The 17,212-nt window shown below is 36.0% G+C and overlaps 6 protein-coding genes across 12 annotated transcripts; 3 read left to right on the plus strand and 3 right to left on the minus strand.

The window, feature by feature from the left end:
* The first annotated feature begins 311 nt into the window (after nt 1–311).
* Nucleotides 312–3,454, plus strand: LOC118435617. Its single transcript, XM_035851917.1, has 3 exons — nt 312–2,470; nt 2,543–2,791; nt 2,867–3,454. The coding sequence occupies exons 1-3, from the start codon at nt 2,215–2,217 to the stop codon at nt 3,418–3,420; spliced, it is 1,059 nt and encodes a 352-aa protein (XP_035707810.1). The 5' UTR covers nt 312–2,214; the 3' UTR covers nt 3,421–3,454.
* Nucleotides 3,453–5,002, minus strand: LOC118435618. The gene is made up of 4 exons (XM_035851923.1): nt 4,543–5,002; nt 4,195–4,478; nt 3,946–4,127; nt 3,453–3,856 (listed from the first exon to the last, which is right to left on the minus strand). The coding sequence occupies exons 1-4, from the start codon at nt 4,561–4,563 to the stop codon at nt 3,486–3,488; spliced, it is 858 nt and encodes a 285-aa protein (XP_035707816.1). The 5' UTR covers nt 4,564–5,002; the 3' UTR covers nt 3,453–3,485.
* Nucleotides 5,003–5,561: 559 nt separating this feature from the next.
* Nucleotides 5,562–11,358, plus strand: LOC110849686 (protein Star). Its single transcript, XM_022097121.2, has 5 exons — nt 5,562–6,204; nt 6,282–6,466; nt 10,349–10,543; nt 10,662–10,886; nt 10,967–11,358. The coding sequence occupies exons 1-5, from the start codon at nt 6,021–6,023 to the stop codon at nt 11,105–11,107; spliced, it is 930 nt and encodes a 309-aa protein (XP_021952813.1). The 5' UTR covers nt 5,562–6,020; the 3' UTR covers nt 11,108–11,358.
* Nucleotides 7,600–10,278, minus strand: LOC110849687. 6 transcript variants are annotated; one of them, XM_035851921.1, is made up of 6 exons: nt 9,796–10,268; nt 9,662–9,720; nt 9,206–9,576; nt 8,318–9,093; nt 8,104–8,240; nt 7,600–8,042 (listed from the first exon to the last, which is right to left on the minus strand). In XM_035851921.1, exons 4-6 carry the CDS (start codon nt 8,937–8,939, stop codon nt 7,887–7,889), a joined length of 915 nt encoding a protein of 304 aa, XP_035707814.1. In that variant the 5' UTR covers nt 8,940–9,093; nt 9,206–9,576; nt 9,662–9,720; nt 9,796–10,268; the 3' UTR covers nt 7,600–7,886. The 6 variants fall into 6 exon arrangements, with proteins under 6 accessions (XP_035707814.1, XP_035707813.1, XP_035707811.1 ...); XM_035851920.1 differs by having other exon boundaries at nt 8,318–8,979; nt 9,060–9,576; XM_035851918.1 differs by having other exon boundaries at nt 8,318–9,576; nt 9,796–9,837; nt 9,945–9,966.
* A 452-nt stretch (nt 11,359–11,810) lies between the features above and the next one.
* Nucleotides 11,811–14,451, plus strand: LOC110850191 (innexin shaking-B). The gene is made up of 5 exons (XM_022097659.2): nt 11,811–11,963; nt 12,060–12,530; nt 12,682–13,007; nt 13,074–13,383; nt 13,518–14,451. The coding sequence occupies exons 2-5, from the start codon at nt 12,387–12,389 to the stop codon at nt 14,052–14,054; spliced, it is 1,317 nt and encodes a 438-aa protein (XP_021953351.2). The 5' UTR covers nt 11,811–11,963; nt 12,060–12,386; the 3' UTR covers nt 14,055–14,451.
* Nucleotides 14,395–16,972, minus strand: LOC110850308. Of its 2 annotated transcripts, XM_022097744.2 has the most exons (6): nt 16,740–16,972; nt 16,604–16,629; nt 16,325–16,408; nt 15,045–16,251; nt 14,829–14,968; nt 14,395–14,735 (listed from the first exon to the last, which is right to left on the minus strand). In XM_022097744.2, exons 3-6 carry the CDS (start codon nt 16,379–16,381, stop codon nt 14,658–14,660), a joined length of 1,482 nt encoding a protein of 493 aa, XP_021953436.1. In that variant the 5' UTR covers nt 16,382–16,408; nt 16,604–16,629; nt 16,740–16,972; the 3' UTR covers nt 14,395–14,657. The 2 variants fall into 2 exon arrangements, with proteins under 2 accessions (XP_021953436.1, XP_035708038.1); XM_035852145.1 differs by having other exon boundaries at nt 16,604–16,972.
* Between the last annotated feature and the right edge of the window lie 240 nt (nt 16,973–17,212).

A 17,212-nucleotide genomic window follows, 5' to 3' on the forward strand; every position in this document is an offset into this window, starting at 1 on the left:
GATGTGTATTATTTATTATTTAAACTTTAAATATTAAATTTCTAGTAATTATATAGCATTTAATATTAAAATACTTTAGTGATATAAATATATTTAAATTAGTAGTACTCAAGTCTTGAATTTATTCAAGCATTATATCTAAATATTTATTAAGAACCTATTTAAAAATCTGTAAATATGTCAAAAAGATTCGAATGTTTAAGCATTTAGTATACTTAAATACTTAAAACAAGTTCAACTATTTAAGTATTTAATGTCTAGTTAAATAGTTGAACTTGTTTTAAGTATTTAATGTAATGTCTACTTGCATACCACTTAAGTATTTAAATATTTAACGATGAAATATTTAAAATAACTCTGATAATACATAAGAGTGACTGTATGTATATACGCGTACGCACGTGCATGCATACATAAGTAAGGTGTGTCCAGGAATAAATGGTTCCGCGCATAATGACCTGTGTATTTCGACCAGGTTAGAAGAGTTTTATAAAGCCTTCTGTAAATTGTAGGTAGGAATCAGACATGTCAGTTTTTGCTTCGATGGATTTTTTTTATTTCATTGTTGGCCATCAATCCGACTTCCCGCACCAACCCTCAAATTACCAATTTTCAACCGAATTTCGAAATGAACTGGTTAATTTTTTGGCATTAACATTCGAATTCTTCTAGCTTTTTCTCCTTAGAGCGAAGGTTAGAGTACTTCTTTTACATAAGCCTCAAATCTTGCCGATTTTTTGCGAATGGGGACAATTGGAGGGTTTTTGTTTTTAGGCCCATCTGTCTCAATGTAATCCTATCTTGGAATTTTGCTGGGAATGTAGATTTCATGTACAACTTCTGTCGATAATCTACACTCACAAGGTGTCCTAAGTTAAAAAATGTACTTTTCGAAGTTTTCGAAGGATCCAGATCGACGTTGGTCTCGTCATTATTGATGAAAAATTTTCACGACATTTATCGACACGTTTTTTTGCAACTTTTTTGCAATCTGCTGTTTAGGTCCTGAATGTTTTTTGTGAGACTTCGGTTATTTTTTTCTGTAATCCCCAGTTTATATACTTTAATGTTGCGGAACAAACTTTTTGAGATTTGCAGTAGCCGAGCAGCGCCACCATTTGACGTGGAAGAGTTATTGCCGATGAGTGCTTTAATGTATTTCAAGATTTTCTTGGTGGCTATGACGAGAGTTGATCTGAAATGTTTTTTGAATTTCACTTTTTGTCATCCTCATACATCGAAATATAAAGACAATTTGTCGTTTTGTGACAGGTTTCCGTTTTGAAGTACTGCCACGATATTTTCGAATAACGAGAAGCGACGATTTTGCGGTTGTGAAAATCTTGATTCGCGAGGTTTTCATTTTTACCGCGATTGCTAGTAAATTTCACTAGTTTAACCAAAAATGCATTATATCCCCAGGAGGCGCATGTAATTACGTTTCTAAAAATCAAAAATAGAAAAATACACAGATTGCGTTGTGTGCATACACAGTACCCGGAACCATTTATTCCTGGACAAGCTATATGTACATAAACATGCAAATATTTAAGTTCACTTTGTACAAGACTTATTGATCTAATACTTAAAGGCTGTGTAGTAATGAAAGTCTTATTTTAATTAAATTTGGCCTGCAAAGGCGCGTTCTATTACGAAATAAATTAAATTTTTACAACTTGTACACTAGCGTTTTGTAACTGTCCTATTGTACCAATGCCTCGTAACACCATAGTTAAATCGGAGACTCGATCAAAACGAGTGAAGGGGAGCGCTCTGACAGAGAAAATAATAACTACCACAGAATCTGAGACACAATTTGAGGCTGGATGAAAAGAAGGCCTGTGTCCTATATGTGGCGTGCAAGTTCGCTATATCAGTTTCTATAGGACACAGTCGCCACCACTCAGGCACGGGCCTGAAGTTATCCCCCTTACTCTATGAACTCTATGAAGAGCTCTCGTCGCTTCATCCTTATATTGTATCATATATTGTTTCATATTGTTTCATATTGTTTCATATTAGAGACGTTGAGCGAGAGTACATGATTGTAAAAAATTCACTGTAGTTTAGAATCACAATCAAAATCCTGGATTGTACCTTTCGACAGGTTGAGCGAGAATATTTTATGGGAGGATTGTACTTCTGATTAATTTCTGCCGGCAGATTTGAAATTATAAACAATTGTTTACAAGTCCAAAAGTGACAGACAGTAAAATGTCCACCTTAAGTTCAAGTTTAATTAAATTGGGTGTGCTCACTGGTGATTGTGATGCCTTTTTGTTGGCTGCTGCAGCAAAGCGGATTAACAAATTTAACAAATCTACATTTTTCTGTTTTGATGAAATCGAGGTTTCTCGTTTCAAGTTGGATTTTAGATTTGAAAAAGCGGACATTTTGCGATTGAAATCAGAGTTACGGGTTCCAGATGTGTTAAAAATGCCTAATAGGACAGAATTCAGCGGACTAATTTGTGAGCCTTCCTGACATAATAATTACACTTGTAATTGATAATAATTTTATGGGTCCTTTCCATATATTTCAGGCTTATGTGTTATGCTACGACGCCTTGCTTATCCTAATCGACTCTCAGATCTACAAAAGTACTTCGGATTTTCGCCTCAAGATTTGTCCTACATTTTTAACTCAATGATTAATCATGTTTATGGCAATTTTTATCATCTTCTGACATCTCTCCAGTTATGGTGGTTATCTCTTGAACATCTTAAAGAGTTTTCGGGAGCTTTGGTCAGGAAAGGGTGTCCAATTCCATCTTGTATTGGGTTTATAGATGGTAAATTATGGCAAATAACAGAATTATGAAATTTTACATTTAACATGTTTACAAGATCTGCATTTAATTTGCCAGGAACCTTACACAAAACTTGTCGGCCCACTCGATCCCAACAAGAAGTTTATAGCGGTCATAAACGGTCGCACGGACTGAAATATCAATCGGTTGTGACTCCAAATGGAATGGTTGCAAATTTATACGGACCTATCCCAGGGCGAAGGCATGACTCATACATGCTACATGAAAGTGGGTTACTTGACAAATTAGCAGTTCATTTGGGTGGTCAAGAAATGTACTTGTATGGCGACAGTGGATATCCACTCCACAGAAGCTTAATCACTCCACATATTGGAAACCAACTTTCAGACCAGCAAAAGTTATTTAACTTAACGATGAGCAAATTGCGGGTTTGTGTAGAATGGGAGTTTGGTGAGATAGATAAACAGTTTACATTTATTGATTTTAAAAAGAACTTAAAAATATTTCTGCAACCAGTGTCAAAATATTATTTTGTAGCTACCATTTTAAAGAATTGCCAAAATTGTTTATATGAATGTCAAACATCGAAGTATTTTGGGGTTAAGCCTCCGACACTCGAGGAATATTTGAGAAATCAAAATCTAAACTAATCACAAACATGTTCTAGAAATGAATGGAAATAAATCAGTTTATTGCATGTAAGCTATTTAAAATGCTATATTTCACATTTTTTCATGAGCAATTGTAATAGGGCTGTCTGAGTTGCCATCTGACTCTTGCGTTCTTCCTCTCGAAGGATTAATTCTTTTTCTCGCAATTTAAACTCTTCTTTATCTTTGTCCCGTTGATGATTAAAACGGTCCCTCTCCAACTCGAATTGCTGCTGTTGAAGGTCTAATTTTTTCTTCTCTAGATCTCGGTCGACCACTTTTTCAGCGCGCTCGGCGTCATAACGTTGCTGTTCGACATCAAGTCTTTTCATTTCTTGCTGGCGTTCTGATTCCTGTTTCTCTTTCCACAAATCGATTAGAGTAGAGTCAGTTGGACTCTTCTTTGGAACAGGGCCAGGATTTTCGGGGCTCGAACCTAGTAATCAAGGTTAAAAATGTCACCTACTATCCAGCATAATTCATTTGAACAATACAGAACACCAATACAAATTAAATTAGCATTACCACTTCTCTTAATCGTTGTACAAGCAGCAACACGTATCTCTTCAGCCTTTAATTTACTATCGTCAAGTTTTTTCTGTTTTGCTTGTGTGTAACCTTTTTCCAATAGCTTCTGATCATCAATTAAGGACATTAGGTCGTTTAAGAGCCGCACTATTTCGCAAACCTCTTCTTCAATTCCGGACCTGGTTAAAAAATGTCAATAAATATCTAACCAGTGGTTTTATTCTGATGTGTTTGAATATTTGTCACCTGTATCTATTCTTTGTTTCTTCCTTACGGTGTGCTTCCAAAACTAAATCAAACCGTCGATGGACAGCGAGCTTGTCCAGTGATAATTCAAATAATTTATTTATAGAACCAGCAATCGTAGCCCATGCGTCGCCCGGTTTTACTGAGGAGAATGGGGTGTGCGCCAAAACAGCCTTAACTAGGGCAAGGTCATGATTCAATTTCCATCTAAATTGTTTCTTCCTCTGCTTTCTCCCATCAGCAACAGCAGCGTCTGCGTCGTCTCGTTTTCGCTCTTCTTCCTGCTAACGATTTAATAATTGAATATTTAAATAGGGTTGAATTAAATAAATAACCATTTGCAAGTACCTCTGCAAGTAATTGTTCCATATTCTGCACTTCCAATGAATCGTTACAACTCAAATATAAAGAGAGCAATGAGAAATATTTTGACCAATTTTTTTCACTTATTATTTTTTTCGGAAAACAGTGATTTTTGGATGACTGTTTAGAAACGCATACAATACAATGCTGGTTGGAGACGGAGATTTGTATTTTTGTGTTTGACTAAAATTCTGGCTAATATTTGATTTTCCCGCTGGGTTTACAATCGCAAAGTACAATCATGTACTCTCGCTCAACGTCTCATCCATGTATTGTACTCTGTCATTCATACACCTTTTCTCCATAAGCCCTACATACTATTCGCTGCAGATATTTGTCTGGAATTTTTTTAGAAATTGAATTTGTACTCCTCTGAATTTTTTACTCTCATTTTACGTGTAGGGGTTTCTTGATTTGGTTTTCTGATCCACGGAGAGTATTAAATTTCAAAGAAGAAAATTATAGTTTGAAAGGTCGAAAATATTTTGAAAGGTCAAAAAGCGACTAGAGAAAAGCAAGACTTTCATTAGTACACAAACCTTAATATGCAGTAATGACTTATAGATAAGCTGATTTGCGGAGGAGTATCGAGCTAGCCATTTAGTTTAATGGCCTATTTTACAAAAGGTTCAGGATTACTGGCATAAATATGATCGCCAAAAAACTTTGATCTTTCTGGTTTAATCTTTTCCACTAATACGATTAATCTGCTCTATCGCCGACATTTATTCTCTTTCCATTCCACGTACTTAATTATAAACAAAATATGACTGTTATAAAAAAAGTGTTGCGAATATGAAGGCAGAGTAATAAATACATATATTGAATTTGAGAACAAATCATGCTCAATAATACGATTGAAATAAAGTTATGAATTATTGAGAAGAAATTTGAGTAAATGATTTGATGAGACAATTGAATATGTTGTTATTCTATTCTAAATTTTTACGTACATGTGTGAATTTTATTGCCTTTATTCGGTTTCATTGTGCTATTTGTACATATGTATTTATCTGGGTTGTACAATTTGACTCATTGCGAATTTTATTTAGTCAGAAATTTTCGCAAAGAAATTGATCTAAATATTTACTCTCTCTCTCTTTCCGATAAGACCACAACATAGGAAATTGTACCCGGTCGCCGTCATCCACCCAATGAGGGATTACCAACCAATCGGCATGATAACCGGTGATAACAAGGGTGATAAGAGGATATCTGGTCTACTTATATACATATTTGTTGCATATAATATATATGCGAAACACTAAAAACTTATCACACAGTCATCATCACCACGACAAATGAGACGACGTTCCGTAGCAAATAATTTAGGTCAAATACTTACCTTCTAAAAAATTTTGAGCCTGGTTTTAAAATTTGATTTTTATTAACTTGAAAACATATTGTCAGGAACAATTTAAAGTTTGTAGACTGCTATAAATTTCTTGGAAATATTGTGAAGAATGAAGCAGGGAAGAAATGATGAGAACGTCGGGGTCCTTCAAAACTTTGTGGTCTCGGTGTGGGCGATGATTTGGAAGTTTAAAATCGTCATTGTCCTCTTAATCGTTTTGTACTTGATACACTACAATTTCTTGAGGGAGTACAAATCCAGGGAGGAATTATTCGCAGATGGGTGTTTGGAAGGTAAGAGAATTGAATCTTTTGAAATCTGGTCAGAATAGGGATAAATGTAAATTTGCATTTTCTATTTTTTTTCAAAGGTACGAAATATGTGGAGGACAATTTCGCCAATTTGGATCAGATGGACCCCGAGCTTGTGCGGTACGTGAGGACGAGATATCTCATCCCACCGACATCGCCGAATGTTCCGTATCATTTTAAAAATCCTGGAAAGGATATAAAAACCGGACATGGACAATGGGTCAGGAAATATTTGAAAGATAAGGTGAGTAGGGTTTTGGTTTATAAGTAGAATTAGTTGACTGGAAGAGATGCTTACGAGCGAGTTATCTTCTTGTCTATGTTTTGTCTTTAAGAATGTCTCAAATTTGTTTAAAGCACTAGAGACAATGACAGGTAATTTTGGAGGAGGGATGTGTGACGGTGACCCTCACTGAGCAAAATGAAAGTTTGTTAAAAATCATAGGGGAAAAATATATATTTATTCGTATTTATGTAGGTTTCATACAATTCTTTTGCACCGGTTTATTTAGTCTTTATACTTTAAATTCGGATATATATGCATCCAGTTAAATAATTATTCCTTTACTCATCAAAGCATTTACCGTAAATTTATTTAATCCTTAGCTAACGTCACATTAACACGCACATATCTATTTAGAAATCAAATACGTAAATCCCGAATAATGCCAAAAATTGTTACCCAGCCGGGAATCGAACCACGGCTCCCTTGAATTCATGTCAAGTGCTCTGACCTCTGAGCTACTAGGGCAATTAGTAACATTATAGGGACTTTTACTGATATTTGTCTGTGGCCTTTTTCTGTGAATTTCTACTTTCTTTTACGGTGGTAACGAACTGTTGCCTACCAAAGAAAGTTCACTTTTGGCCTACGATGGAAAGTTCTTTTTTATTCCGAACTAGGAATTTGTTTTGATTTTAACACTACTTCTATCCTTGTGGAAACCAAATTTATTTAGAAATCAAATACGTAAATCCCGAATAATGCCAAAAATTGTTACCCAGCCGGGAATCGAACCACGGCTCCCTTGAATTCATGTCAAGTGCTCTGACCTCTGAGCAACAGTTCGTTACCACCGTAAAAGAAAGTAGAAATTCACAGAAAAAGGCCACAGACAAATATCAGTAAAAGTCCCTATAATGTTACTAATTGCCCTAGTAGCTCAGAGGTCAGAGCACTTGACATGAATTCAAGGGAGCCGTGGTTCGATTCCCGGCTGGGTAACAATTTTTGGCATTATTCGGGATTTACGTATTTGATTTCTAAATAAATTTGGTTTCCACAAGGATAGAAGTAGTGTTAAAATAAAAAAAAACATCTAGTTTAATTCACTGCCACAAAACTACACGAAGAAACAGGGATACAACTAAAATTAATTCAACGAATAACAATGGGATTGCATATTTATTTAAATAGTAAATATTACATCAAAAATCCTAAAACTATTACAAGACGAAGTCAAATGATTGATACATATCATATTTAAAAATTTGCACAACGCTATCTAATATTATTCATATAAATAAGAGCTTTTAATACTTATCATATCCTAAATATTACATATATTATATACGTTATAAATCGATAGTAAAGTATAATAGTACATATATTATATTATATTTATGCATGCTTAAGTACATACATATGTCTATGCAGACATGGCTTACACGACTGATATAATTTCGGCATTTCGGTATTTCTTTGCGTGTAGTATGAATTGATCTTTAGCCATAGAAGGATAGCATGTCTTATCGAACACGATAGGAATTTTGTTCTCATAAATGAATGATTCCACCCATTTCCATGTTTCTTCTTTAAACTACAAAAATTCAAAACTTGAATTACAAAATGTAGAGCAAATGTTAAATAATCAGGCTCACTTCAATTCCGGTAATCATTACATTCTCCAATCCCTTTAATTCCAAAAGGCACTGTTTCATCTGCGCTTCTCCGTCCACGACAAGATCCAAGTCATCAGAAACCCCGGAAAACGACTCTATTTCCAAAGTTTTGAGACCTAGTCATAGTGTCGTTTAAAAAATCAATTAAGCATCATACTCGAGGCTCATACATATGCAATAATTTTGGTCATACTTGGCAATAGTTCCCCACAAATTAAAAAACCTTGGACAAACTCGGACAGCTTTTCATGACGATTTGAAAGATACAAATTTAAATATTTTAATCCAAGTGGGGCACAAACTTGTAGATGTGGGCCTACTTCCATAAGGAGTGATGACTCATCCGCATTAAACTGATAAATTGATAAAGTTTCCAAGTTTGGGAATGCTGTTTTCAACCCAGTAATTGATTCTGGATTCCGCACATTTTCCAGACGGAGATTTTTCACTCCACTAAACAAATCCTGCTTCGTTATTATATTTCGTAATAAATCATCGACCGTGTTGTCCCTTTTGGTTATATGTAAAATTTCCAAAGCTGGCATCCGCGCAGTACAAATATCTTGCAAATGATCCCCACAACTGAAACAATCCAACATATTATTTCTAAATTCTTCAAGGTTTTTCATTTGAGGGAATTGGAAACCGATGCGGGCATCAACATCACTCGGAGAATCCTCGAGCTCATACATATTACTCTCCATTTCAAAATATTCCAAGTGATCTTTAACTTGATCCAGCATTTGGTTGAGTCCATGAGAACCAGTGCAACTTGGGATTTTGTTGGATTTCATATAACCGAACTCCAATAACATCCATGTAATTGCCCCGTTCCGACTTAAATCTGGATATTTTCTGCAGGTAGGTGAAATATTTCAAGTTTGGGGCAGAATTAAGAATTAGTTGTGTCATCTTGAGGAAGTCGGAGCCCTTACTAAAATCCGTTATTCCAATGGAGGTCAACTTATCCTGGGTATTTAAGGGTGCAACAAGTTTATCATTAATATCAGAAAATTTCATCGGTTGGCAACAAAGCTCTAATCTGTTCAAATTTGGGCATCCGTTTTCTAATATTGCATACACTGTTGGGATCAGGTCTCTATCGGTGAAGGTCATGGCAAACTCTTCGACCAATTGGGCAAACTGGCCGGAAATGTGGAGCAGTTTGGATTCAGCAGCTCGAATTCTTTGAGTACGGGAATGTTTATTTATCGATTGACATCCGTTTTCCCTTATGCTTCTTGCAAGTTTGGGTGGCATGTTGATACAAAGTAATTGAAATGGGGTGGCATAGCAGCAGACCTTTTCCTCGGGCGACGATTCCGACTTTTCGGAAAGCAGAAGGGTCAACTTTGGGTCTGGAAGGGAGAGTGTGATTTCGTTCCATAAGTGGGAAACGAGTCGGGATGTTTTTCCAGAAACGTCAGTGATTTGAAGTATTTCTTGAAGAATCTTTCAAAAAAGTTGGAGAAGGATTGACTTAAATTTTAAATATTAAAGAACAATAATTTTGTAAAAATTTTGGTGGGGAACATACGGCCGGATTTTGTAGAGCTTGTCGCATCGCGCAATTTTGTAGTTCTTCCATTTTTCCTACTGTGGTAAAAAAAATTAAATAGATTAAAATTCCTTGAAAAAAAAATAATTAATTACAATTTGTAATTTACAAACCTTGACCTGCAACGGATAAGAAGGTTGGTGTTGATTATCCACCTTTTGTAACGGCAAGAACATAAGGGTCTCGAGTTAAATGTATATTAATTATCGTAAAGTAACATTAATTACGTATAAATACAAATTATAAAGAAAAGTTGTTTTACTTTACGATTTGTTGTGAAATCTCAGCCGGTTATAAAGTAATCGGTTCGCGGTTGAACTTTGTCTCCTTCAGCTTTTCATGCATGCAATTTTGAACGTATTTTTTACTTTTACAATTAAAATAATTTGACATTTCTCAGCTTTTTCATTTATCAGAAAAAACTAAAAATTTAAAGCTCCATACTTTCTCATGGCGAATGTTCGAATGAATTGACGTTACATATGTCAACGATGTAATTATTCTAATTGTGTCTTCTACTTTTGTAGAACAGACCATGCAATGTCCATAAAATACAAACTTTCACGCAATGGAAATTCGACACAAATTCTGGCCTTATCAGATTTGTATTATGTAACTGAAGAAGAAACATGTACAAATATCAATTTATGTATTTGTGGTTTTTAGAGGGGCGGCGTATTTATCGAGGCTGGCGCAAATGAGGGCGAATTTCACTCGCACACTCTCGAACTGGAAATGGAACTGGGTTGGAGCGGCCTTTTAATCGAGTGCAATCCAACCGTGACGCCGTATCTGAGGTCAAAAAGAAGGAAAGCGTGGGTTGCAGGCGTTTGCATCTCGACCGGAAATAGACCCGCCGTGGTAAGCTGTTGCTTCAGAATTTGGAATTGTCAAATTAATTATATAATTTAAAAAACATGAATTTTGAAATTCTTCCATAATTTGCATTACTAAATTTGCAAACATTTTCACCCACAAGTTAAACTTCTCCAACCCGGAAGGATGGACGTACAGCGGTCGAATCGGTCCCGCATGGAACCTTCCGGTGGCGTCGAATTGGACTTATTTCGACGTAGAAAGCGTTCCCCTCTACACCATCATTGCTGCCGCAGGATATAAAGAAATTGACTTTTTTAGCTTTGACGTGGAAGGAATTGAATTCGAAATTCTGAGACAGTTTCCCTTCGATAGGATTGTATTTAAGGTTGGTAGATAAAAAAAAATAAAATTTTAATGGATGGGATGGAATTTAATTAGCATTTATACTGATGATGCTTTTGACAGCTCATAATTATGGAGGTGCAATTTATCGACCAAACTAAACGAGATGAACTTGAAGCCTTTATGAAGTCGAAAGGGTACAGTGCTGTGGAGAAGCAGGGATTGGACCATATTTATAAACATGAAAGTTTAATTGTAGACTGATCAGGAATTGTGGATTCAAGATATTTTGAAATTATGTATATCTTGAAATATTATTTAATTTAATTTAAATAAATAGTTATTTATAAGAAATTTATTTACTTAAATTAAAAGTCTTGGGAAGTCAAAAATTGTGATCAGTGTATAAATAAATATTTACATATATTTTGTTTGATTTTGTGTGGTTGAAAAATTATAATTTTGTACGCAAGTAGCGATTCGATAAGAAATATACTGCATGAAAAATCCATCGAGAACAAGCTGAAATTATGCTTAATAAAAATGAGGCTTTAATTATAATAAAAAGTTAAACTTTGTTATAATACATATTTATGAAATCTTATTAATTGTAGAAATTTATTTCACATTGATTTTAAATCTCACACTGGAAACATTTGACTGAGCTCATTGCTGATCATAATTTATGATATTTTGATATTTTGATATTTATGATTCATAAATATCATAATATTATGATATTTATCAAAGCAAGTCAAGGTAAATGGGCTGTCCAAAAATTACGTAACGTTAGAGGGGGGGTCTAAGGCTCAAAGTGTTACACATGCTAAAGGGGGGAGGGGGATGTAGAAAATCGCGATTTTTGCGTTACGTAATTTATGGACGGCCCCTTACGCTCAATTTTGACTCCATATTTATTGGGAAAAGCGAGATTAATTAATGCGCGTCTGAATCAATCAGTCGTCGGCGGGTATTGATTGCTGGCTTGCCGAGCACAAACAAAACGTCGGTGTGGATTGTTTTGGTTTCTCATATTTATCCAATCGCTCGTGTTGCTGCGGAATTGTGGAGAGAAGTCGACAAGTCAGATAAGCCATGGAATTCCAATAAAATACAAATAGTAATCACTCATTTCACTATAAATACGAATAGACCAATCAAATTGGATTCGTTTAGTTAATGTAGGTTTTATTTTAATTATTATGATTATTTTTAGACGAGATGCCTGTAACTCTAACCTCCGTGCTGGGCTTCATCCCCAACGCACTCTGGGCCCCACTAAAGAAGTTCATCACAAAGGATGGCGTCGTGACGTTTGACCTGGCCTTCAAAATATCGACAAAGTACACTCCTGCCCTTCTCATCGTGGGAGTCTGCCTCTCCTTTGCCAACCAGTTTGTTCGGAATTTGGAAATTGATTGCGTCACGGACAGGTGGTGGGGCCAATGGGGCTCTCCGTCCCGGTGGCAGTGTTAATTCCGACCTCAACGATTACTGCTGGAACCACGACACGTTTCTCGTCCTGAAGGCGCTGGAACCCGAAATGCAGGGAGAAGTTAGCTACCCGGGTGTCTCTGGTTATCGAAAAGATCGAGATGGAGTAATTCGACAAAGATATTACAAAATAGTTTGGATGATTCTGGTGAAACTGGCGATCTTTTCGTTCCTGCCGTACTTCTTCTGGAGGGTGAGATCATTATAATTTTGTAGAAATGTGGAGTTACAGGTTAACTATGGCGTAAGTAAGTTAGTAAGTTGATTAGTTTAGTAGTTAACTCCTTGATTAGTAATAATTAACTAAAAATGCAGTTAAAATATATTTTTTAATGTTTCTGTAGGCACGAGGAGTTACCAAAATTAAACCACTTTTGGACGTATCCTCAGACGTCACTGAGGACATCACGGAGCATGAGATTCGGGTCAAATTTTTTCTGGAAAGTGTCGGATTTAACGATACATTTGGGATATATTACATCTTCTGCAAACTATTCGCCACCCTGACGCCCGTGGGAGAATACGTTTACCTTTGCGGCGTCATCGGTCCACGCTACAGATATTTTGGGGTGCAAGTCTTTGCCCACTTTTTGGACGAGACTGCACCTTGGCCAAATCCGATGGATGTCCTGTTCCCCAAGATGGCAAAGTGCAACTGGATAGTTTATGGGTAGGTTTGGTTAAGATTTAAAAATATGCATTTCGATATTTTTCTAATTAAAGTAAAATTTGAAAGCTTCGGAGGAGATTCTGAAGTTAAGTCGGCCATTTGTCAGCTCCCAATGAACAATCTTACCCAATGGACGTTTTTTGTATTCTGGTGGTGGATGGCGTTCACCTTTGTGGTCAACATCCTATCACTTTTGAGGGTCAGCTTATTCATGTGTGGCCTGTATCGGAGGTTCAGTTATAGAAAATTTGTCTCACGAGCGTGCAGGGACGATGTGGAGAAGGGAAGAAGTTCCAGGGATCAAGGTACTGGGAAATTGAAGAAGTTTAGCAAGTCGGACATTATCATGGTGAAGTTAAGCTTTGGAGATGTGATGGTAATTAATGTACTTTATAAATACGACTTTTCCTAAGATTACGAATTTTAGAAAATTGTTTACCCAGTTTTCTGTGTTATAAATATTACCGTGTCAATATGTATGTCTTACACAAGCTCTTCCTTTTCCTCTAGGTTTTGTCATTCATTAAGAGGAATTTACAAGAATGGGAATTCCGTGAACTTATCAGAACCTTGGTCACCACTAAAAATCATGTCCTACAAATGAGGAGCCCTACCATTTCTAAGCCACACAAGAACCCGCTTTCCTTCAAAAAAGCTAAGCAAGAAAAATTGGAAATGGGGTTCATCATGCCAAACTCGTCTTCCCCCCAAATTTCAATCGCACCCAGCGCCCCACTACCCTATTCTGACCAGTCGACCGAAATCATAATTGATGAACAAGAGGAGGATTCTATCTCGTCCGACCCTTTGCCACCCGTTTGGCCAGTTCTTAAAGCCCCCGTGAAGGTGGAGAGACGAAGCACCTCAAAGGATTTGGAATCAAAGTCTAAAAATAAAACAAAAGACAAAAAGAATACCGGGTCATTTTCCACCTGGGCGGACGAGTCAGCCAGCAATTCAAATACTACGTCTTACCACAGCAGTTACACACCAGCGAACGCAAATTATAACACCGATGACAACGGCACCGACGCAGATTGGGCGTAGGAGACTTGAAATCATAGGTAGAAAGTTTTTAATTTACTCTACTCAAAATTGTAATAGAAAGTAAGAATATTTATAGAATTGACTAAAATGAAGTAGTTCATTTTTACGATAGAATTTAGAATATTATTTTTCCCAAACATTCGTACTTGCAGCATCGTTTGTATGTGATTGAAAATATACTTATACTCTTTTAGATAACTAAATATGACCCATACTTTTAAAATTTAAGATACATATGCAGTAGCTTTAATCCAGAGAAGGTATGTTTGTCTCTACATTCGCACCTACTAATTAGGTTAATGTTGACCAAATTCTCATTAAGTTAAAGGAAATTTCATTGTAGATTTTATAAATAAATTGTTCACCTTTAATAAACTTTGTATACAGTGACGATGAACGGATTACATATTTCGGTATCGATTCATAAATATGGAGGTACACCGGTTGCGTAATTTTTTCAACTAACTAATTGATAATTATTGATCTCTGCATACATAATTGTGAACTAAAAATGAGGCTGTTTGCCTGAAAAAGTTTAGAAATATTCTATATTAAAAAGTTCCGTCCGTATCATACATGTATTTTTCATCATCTGATGTTTGCCTATTCTATTTCAAATTTAATAGGAATCTGGTTGTCACGAATGAAGGGGTCCATCCATTGCCATACTTCTTCCGTAAACTAGAATTATAGGCAGAACACAAAATTAAAAATTATTGAGGCAAACCCCTTAATTAAAAACTTCAAAACTAAATTACTTCTAATATAACTCACCTTTACATACTTAATAGTTACATGAGGCAATTTATTTCTTTTGATTACCCCCAGAAACATTTTCATGCGTTCAACTCCACGCGAAACGGCACCCACCTCCTGAAGCCACGGGAAAACTTGTAGATCAAACGTTTTCAGAGCTATGAAAGGTGAAGAAAATATAAATAAACGTATACACAAAATGAGCCAAAAATTTATGTATATCGTCATACTTACTTGGAGGCAAATCGTCGCAACAGGCCACCCATTGGATAGCATGAGCAAATTTCTTTTCCGTTTCTTTCCCGTAACTTTCCCAATTAAGAATTGAGAAACTCTGCAAATTTGTGAATACTTGACCTAATCCGTTGATTGACTCGACATCCCGTACATCCGTTAGCACAAGATTCTTCACCCCACTGAACAAATTCTTCGACTGGATTGCTCTTTTCAACAAGTCGTCAAGATTAGACGGAAAGTAATACGGGTATGATTTTCCGAGCTTCAAAGTCTCCAGGGATGGGAGTCTCGCGGTGCAAATGTCTTCTAAATTATCTCCGCAAGTAAAACCATCCACCAACTGATTTTCAAATTTTATAAGACTCGGCATTTTTGGAATCTTGAAAGCAATTTCAGCCACGAGGTCGATCCCTTCAGTGACGTCGAGATCATCTTCTTTATCATACAATGAAACCACGTTATCCATCACTAACACTTGCAGATGAGTTTTCACCTGGTCCAACATTTTGTTAAGTCCATTGGCTCCAGCACAACTTGAGATATGTGCCAAGTTCATGAAACTCATGTCAATCATGATGCTTTTAATTTTACCACAGTGACTCAGGTCTGGATATCGGTCGCCACGGTAGACGAAACGTGTTAAGTTTGGAGCCGCATTGATAATCATCTGTACCATCTTTAGGAAAAGGAAATCATTTCGTCCACCGAAGTCATACCCATATATTTCGATAGAAGTCAACTTGGGTCTGATCCAAAATGGTGCCATATTCTGGGAACGTGCGTAGTCTTGACGCATTCCGTACACTTGGAAATATATTTTTTTCAAGTTTGGGCAGAAGTTTTGCAATGTTTCATACATCGTCCAGATAAGGTCCTCATCGACGAAGGTGAATACTATTTCTTCAATGACTTGCGAAAATATGGGGCAAACATGAAGTAGTCGGGAGGCAGAGGAGCAAATTCTTTTGGAGTGAGATGCTTCGTCCAATATACATCTTGCGAGTTTGGGTTCCATTTTGAGGCAAACTAATTCAAGTGGAGCTGTAGTACAGCAATTTAAAGGATCCCCTGATCCATGGGGATTCATCAGGTCGAAACACAATTTTGGCTCGGGAAGGGAGAGTATTATTTGATTCCATGATTGGCAAACCAGACGCAAGTTTTTAACAGGGAGACGTTTAGTTTGAAATATTTTCTGAAGAATCTGAAAAAAATAGTGAGTTGTTATTTAACATCATGTCCGTCATTTATCGTAAACTTTGTGCAGCTATACTTACGATCGGATTTTGTAGAGCTTCTTGTTCCGGAGAAGGAGAGGGGGTTCGTGGTTCCATGTTTTCACTAATTTGTAATTTGAGGTTCTGAAATTTAAAAATTATATAAAAGGGTTTAATAGATATTTATGAAGCTGATTGTGGTTCAATCGATGTTAACACGTAATTCTGTTCAAGATATGATATGATTAACCATTGAATTAGTGTAGCACAATTTAAAACAAAATGAGAATTACAATTTGTTTTAAGCAATTTGTTATTTTGTCTTTTTAACAAACTTACTACTAAACGAGGATGAATATCGACTGCTGCTTATTAATTCCACCAAATTTAGCACGAGAGTTAAGTAAAAAATAATCAATCAGCGTACAATTGTATAAAAGTTCCTTGATTTATAGTTTTTGATTTTTTTTCATACATGGAAAAAATTTGCGATTTTCTCTGTGGATTTTCGTAAACTGACTGACGGAGTGAAAGTTGATCGCGGTTTCGCTATGTGCCTAAATCATCACGTCTTTGTCTGTAAAGCTTCAGATTTTGTTTGATTCAAATAAATAAAAAATCACACAGACAATATTTTATGCTTTATTTGAAAATGCGTTCCCAAATCGTATGTTTTAAGTCATTCGTCAAACTAATATGTAGTTGAGGTCTTGGGGTTCTGAATTTTATGGTTGTACATACTTTCTACAAATTCCAGGTACAACAGTGCATGCATACATCTGAGTTTTTATGGCTTAAATTGAACCTTTATACATAATGCTATTCGCAGTTCAAAATCATGGCTCTACACAATATAATGTGTTGTAGAGGACCTATATTTCACAATCGAGGAATAAGATATGAAGGAGGACCAATGCATGTTTACCATAATTTATAAAAACGACAAAA

The sequence above is a fragment of the Folsomia candida genome, unplaced genomic scaffold, assembly GCF_002217175.1.
Source record: "Folsomia candida strain VU population unplaced genomic scaffold, ASM221717v1 Fcan01_Sc005, whole genome shotgun sequence".
Classification (NCBI taxonomy): Eukaryota; Metazoa; Arthropoda; class Collembola; order Entomobryomorpha; family Isotomidae; genus Folsomia; species Folsomia candida.

Bases quoted from the DNA above. Each gene is read 5' to 3' on its own strand.
- LOC118435617 (XM_035851917.1), top strand. From the start codon at position 2,215: ATGTCCACCTTAAGTTCAAGTTTAATTAAATTGGGTGTGCTCACTGGT. The intron at 2,471-2,542 runs GTGAGCCTTCCT...CATATATTTCAG, and splicing joins AGAATTCAGCGGACTAATTT to GCTTATGTGTTATGCTACGA. The intron at 2,792-2,866 runs GTAAATTATGGC...TTAATTTGCCAG, and splicing joins TTGTATTGGGTTTATAGATG to GAACCTTACACAAAACTTGT.
- LOC110850308 (XM_022097744.2), bottom strand. From the start codon at position 16,381: ATGGAACCACGAACCCCCTCTCCTTCTCCGGAACAAGAAGCTCTACAA. The intron at 14,969-15,044 runs GTAAGTATGACG...CACCTTTCATAG, and splicing joins TTGCGACGATTTGCCTCCAA to CTCTGAAAACGTTTGATCTA. The intron at 14,736-14,828 runs GTGAGTTATATT...CTATAATTCTAG, and splicing joins TAACTATTAAGTATGTAAAG to TTTACGGAAGAAGTATGGCA.
- LOC110849687 (XM_035851919.1), bottom strand. From the start codon at position 8,939: ATGTTATTGGAGTTCGGTTATATGAAATCCAACAAAATCCCAAGTTGC. The intron at 8,241-8,317 runs GTATGACCAAAA...CACTATGACTAG, and splicing joins TTGTGGGGAACTATTGCCAA to GTCTCAAAACTTTGGAAATA. The intron at 8,043-8,103 runs GTGAGCCTGATT...GAATTTTTGTAG, and splicing joins TAATGATTACCGGAATTGAA to TTTAAAGAAGAAACATGGAA.
- LOC110850191 (XM_022097659.2), top strand. From the start codon at position 12,387: ATGCAGGGAGAAGTTAGCTACCCGGGTGTCTCTGGTTATCGAAAAGAT. The intron at 13,008-13,073 runs GTAGGTTTGGTT...AAAATTTGAAAG, and splicing joins TGCAACTGGATAGTTTATGG to CTTCGGAGGAGATTCTGAAG. The intron at 13,384-13,517 runs GTAATTAATGTA...CTTTTCCTCTAG, and splicing joins TAAGCTTTGGAGATGTGATG to GTTTTGTCATTCATTAAGAG.
- LOC110849686 (XM_022097121.2), top strand. From the start codon at position 6,021: ATGAAGCAGGGAAGAAATGATGAGAACGTCGGGGTCCTTCAAAACTTT. The intron at 10,544-10,661 runs GTAAGCTGTTGC...TTCACCCACAAG, and splicing joins CCGGAAATAGACCCGCCGTG to TTAAACTTCTCCAACCCGGA. The intron at 10,887-10,966 runs GTTGGTAGATAA...TGCTTTTGACAG, and splicing joins TCGATAGGATTGTATTTAAG to CTCATAATTATGGAGGTGCA.
- LOC118435618 (XM_035851923.1), bottom strand. From the start codon at position 4,563: ATGGAACAATTACTTGCAGAG. The intron at 4,128-4,194 runs GTGACAAATATT...TTTTTTAACCAG, and splicing joins GAAACAAAGAATAGATACAG to GTCCGGAATTGAAGAAGAGG. The intron at 3,857-3,945 runs GTAATGCTAATT...CTTGATTACTAG, and splicing joins TACAACGATTAAGAGAAGTG to GTTCGAGCCCCGAAAATCCT.